This window comes from Nanorana parkeri, unplaced genomic scaffold (assembly GCF_000935625.1).
Source record: "Nanorana parkeri isolate BGI_ZX_2015 unplaced genomic scaffold, ASM93562v1 scaffold1741, whole genome shotgun sequence".
NCBI lineage: Eukaryota > Metazoa > Chordata > Amphibia > Anura > Dicroglossidae > Nanorana > Nanorana parkeri.
Window position 1 is genome coordinate 190,804 of NW_017308009.1, and position 4,701 is coordinate 195,504.

Consider the following 4,701-nt stretch of genomic DNA (forward strand, 5'->3'; position numbering starts at 1 on the left):
AAAAAAAAAAAGCCCACATCTCCTTTACTTACACTCTGGCAAGCAAAGAGTTACACAGAGCTCCCCAGCCAGGGTTTATGAATCTTTGCCAACAAGAGTTAATGATCTTCTAGCCACAAATAGGTTAAAAGGCACGGCTGACACCATACAGAGTAATTGCTGTAATAATGATCCAAATATTCTACAGTCCATCACCGAGATGATTTTATATGATCCACACATAATTACATCTAGACTACAGGACCTAACTCACAAGTCCTCCCAGTGGTCCTATTAGAGGACAAAATCGTGTTTGAGGATGAAAAGCTGTCCATCAAATTCTGTCTTTTCCCTGCCCCTTCTCATTACAACTTGTCAAAGGTCACTTGGGCATGCACAGCCCTGCACATGAGTTCGGGAATGTAGGGGCATATTAACTCCTTTATCTCCAGACTTCAGCGCGCAAATCCCAGGAAAGCATCTAGGGACCTTTATCTGTTTCAAACAGTTAGGCATCTTAGATGACAGCAGTGGAATTGCAAATGATTTGGTGTCAGCATTTAGCAGTCTGCATACAAGCAGTTAAATAGAATCAGCTACTATGCTACTATGCAGGTCAAACATGCACAGTAATTAATGCAGACATGCATATCCCTCCTGATTACAAAGATTTTCAATGCATATGCTGCACAGATGTACATACCAGACAAGCCAGAGCAGGTGACACACACAAAAATTGCTTGTATGCATTCGTGCACAAGGGGGGAGATAAAAATAAAGCAAAACTCACAGCATTTCCCTGAATGTAGTGCAGCTTATAAGTGATGCTCAGGAGTATTTGAGGAAGAGGGAGGGGGTTGTGCAGCTACTGTCCTCTTCAGACAGACAGAATCCAAGGATCACAATGAGTTTCACACTCCCTTTCCTATAATGAAAGGGACAGATCACATTTGAGCTTTACAAGAGAGTACAATAGACAGGCACAACGTGTTTGCAGTACTCCCCCAGCAACAAATTTCCAGAGCGTGACGTCATCCCTCTCTTGGTCTGAGGGAGCCTGCAGAACAGAAGGGTCTACAGAAGCCCCACTTATAGCAAAGAAGAGAAGGGAAAGCAAGCCACGGTAGAAACTACTGCCAGTCACTGCAGACTCCCACTCAGATAACTTCTTCCCACATCTCCCCAGAGATTATGGACGAGGACAAATGAGATGAGCTTGATTTTTATGCTTTGATATGCAAACCTGCATCGGACCAGCAAAGAAGAACAACCTCATGCTTTCCTGATGCGTGAGTACACAGTTCACATTTCTATATATATTTCTGTGCTTGCACTGGGAAATACAGTGTAACAAGAGGGATGTGTTTGAGAATAAGGGAATATGGGGAGTTTGCAATGCACTGTTCAATAAATAGGATTTATTTAAGCATCCTTTGCATATATTGGGATCTCTAGATATATTGCATTTGCAAATGTGTTTCCTTCTCTTTTATTTTCAAGGTTTTAACGTAGGTACCAGATCTTGGATCTGTGGAATATAAAGATGCTGAACAGCATTTTGTTGCTGAGTGTTTTATCAGTGACTGCGATCTTAAAGACAGAGAGTCGTAAAACTGCCAAAGACATATGCAAGATTCGCTGTTTGTGCGAGGAAAAGGAGAATGTGCTAAATATCAACTGTGAAAACAAAGGCTTTACCAGTGTCAGTGTACTGCTTCCACCACAGTCCAGAATCTACCAGTTATTCCTTAATGGCAACTTACTAAGCAGGCTGTACCCAAACGAGTTTGTCAATTACTCCAATGCAGTGACTCTACATCTGGGCAACAACGAGCTGCAAGAAATCAGGACTGGAGCTTTCAATGGGCTAAAGACGTTAAAAAGATTGCATCTAAATAATAACAAATTAGAAGTATTAAAAGAAGAAACTTTCCAGGGCCTTGAGAGTCTTGAATATCTCCAAGCAGATTACAATTTCATCAGTATCATTGAAGCTGGAGCTTTCAGCAAACTGAATAAATTAAAAGTCTTGATACTGAATGACAATCTTCTTCTCTCTCTACCAAACAACGTCTTTCGCTTTGTACTTTTAACACACTTGGATCTGAGAGGCAATAGGCTTAAAATGCTGCCCTTTGCTGGTGTCCTTGAGCACATTGGTGGGATCATGGAGATTCAGCTGGAAGAGAACCCTTGGAATTGTACTTGTGATTTGATTCCACTGAAAGCATGGCTTGATACCATCACAGTGTTTGTGGGGGAGATTGTTTGTGAGACCCCCTTTAGACTACATGGAAAAGATGTCACTCAGCTTACCAGACAAGATCTGTGCCCCAGGAAAAGTGCCAGTGATACAAATCAAAGGTCTGTTCACCCAATGTTTCCTGATACTCGTATACAAAGGATGCCTCCAACATTTAACCCTGCTGTAACCCCAACCAGACCCACCAAGGCCAGCAGACCTCCAAAAACCAGAAACAGACCCACTCCTAGAGTAACAGTGTCCAAAGACAGGCAAATCTTTGGGCCTATTATGGTTTATCAAACCAAGTCTCCAGTTCCTTTAAGTTGTCCTGAAACTTGTGTATGTACATCACAGACCTCTGACAGTGGTTTAAATGTTAATTGCCAAGAAAGAAAAATCAGCAACATATCTGATCTTCAGCCTAAACCCAGTAGCCCAAGGAAGTTTTACCTGACAGGCAACTATTTGCAAACTATTTATAAAACTGATCTCCTTGAATTTAGCTCCCTGGATTTGTTACATTTAGGAAATAATCGAATTGCAGTTATACAGGAAGGTGCCTTTTCCAACCTCACAAGTTTACGTAGACTTTACCTTAATGGCAATTACCTTGAATTACTTTACCCCTCTATGTTTGATGGCTTGTTTAGTTTGCAATACCTTTATTTAGAGTACAATGTAATTAAGGACATTTTCCCACGTACGTTTGATGCTCTGAGCAATCTTCAGCTCTTGTTCCTAAACAACAATTTGCTGAGATCACTGCCTGATAATGTGTTTGGAGGCACAGCCCTGACAAGGCTAAATTTAAGGAACAATCACTTCTCATATTTGCCTGTAAAGGGTGTTCTTGATCAGCTCACCACCTTCATCCAAATAGATCTCCAGGAAAACCCTTGGGATTGCACATGTGATATTTTAGGGCTTAAGAACTGGATTGAGCAATCAAGTTCAACTGTTGTTATACAGGAAGTAACCTGTGAGTCACCACTGAAACATGTTGGGGAGCATTTAAGGATTGTGTCAAAGGAGGCAATCTGTCCAGAAAACCCACATTTAGCTGATGCCACTATGTTATCATTCAATCACAAAACCTACACACTACACCCTTATAGTGTATCACCAAGCCCTTACCCTGAATTGCAAACTGAGGTTCCATTGTCTGTTTTAATTTTGGGATTACTAGTTGTTTTTATCCTGTCCGTGTGCTTTGGGGCTGGGCTTTTTGTCTTTGTACTCAAGAGACGGAAAGGGGTACAGAGTGTTCCAGGAAGTAGTGCAAACAATTTAGATCTCAGTTCTTTTCAGCTCCAATATAGTTCATACAATTCCAGTTCCAATGACAAAACTGAGGCTCATGTGTACAACTACATCCCACCACCTGTTGGGCAAATGTGCCAAAATCCAATCTACATGCAAAAAGAAGGAGATCCTGTTGCCTATTACAGAAACCTGCAGGAGTTTAGCTATAGTAAACTGGACCACAAAAAAGAAGACCCGACTGCATATACAATAAGCACAGCTGAACTGCTGGAAAAGTCCTCCGCCCCAGCAGAACCAGAACTTTTGTACCAGAACATTGCAGAGAGGGTAAAGGAACTGCCCAGTGGAGGGGTAGTTCATTATAACTTTTGCACCCTGCCAAAAAGGCAGCTCATGCCTGCATATGAATCAAGGCGTCAGAACCAGGACAGGATTAATAAAACTGTTTTATATGGCACCCCCAGAAAATACTTCGCTGAACAATCTAAACAGGAGCAGTTCTTCTTCCAAGGAAAAATGCAATCAGAGCCAGATTACCTTGAGGTTTTGGAAAAGCAAACTGCAATAAGTCAGCTGTAGGCAACATTTCTCAACATTGCTTCAAGCGTACTGGTTATATGAAGTGTCAGAAGCAATTGTGCATACACTGTATGCCTTTTTTATGCTACACAGGTACAGATACATTGCATTACCATTAGCTTTGGGAACAATGTATCTTATTTTTCTTTGATTGTTTTCTTTAAATTATTTCCTAATTTTACTTCTAGAAGCAGTCTCCTTTAAATGAATGTTTGTTTTTATGACTATTGTTTTTCCGTTTTCTTTTCAATTTTGGTTTAAATAAGGGTGAATTTAATCTAATGTTCTAAACAGTAGAAGATCTCCAAAGATCTCCGTGAACTGAACTTTTCTATGTAAATAACATAACTGTTTTAAATCAATTACCAACTGCAGCCACTGGGCGTCACTTGTTTGAGTTAAAGTGCCTTTGCACTTTAAATAACTTAAATTTAGCTTTTAGCTTTTATACCATGGATATATTTTAAATGTGCAGTATTTCAGAAAAAGAAAAGAAAAAATATATTATATATATCCCCCAAAATGAGAGGTCACTTTTTTTGTATTTTACATTGCATTGATAAAAAAAAGTATTCATTTTACAGGGTAAGAAATAATAATAATAAAAAAATGTTTAAATTGTTTTTCTCTTCCTT

The 4,701-nt window shown here is 39.8% G+C and overlaps 1 protein-coding gene across 1 annotated transcript; it reads left to right on the forward strand.

Annotated features, from left to right (window-relative positions):
• The first annotated feature begins 787 nt into the window (after window positions 1-787).
• Window positions 788-4,589, forward strand: SLITRK2 (SLIT and NTRK like family member 2). The gene is made up of 2 exons (XM_018571355.1): window positions 788-1,268; window positions 1,480-4,589. Exon 2 carries the CDS (start codon window positions 1,523-1,525, stop codon window positions 4,064-4,066), a length of 2,544 nt encoding a protein of 847 aa, XP_018426857.1. The 5' UTR covers window positions 788-1,268; window positions 1,480-1,522; the 3' UTR covers window positions 4,067-4,589.
• The last annotated feature ends 112 nt before the right edge of the window (window positions 4,590-4,701 follow it).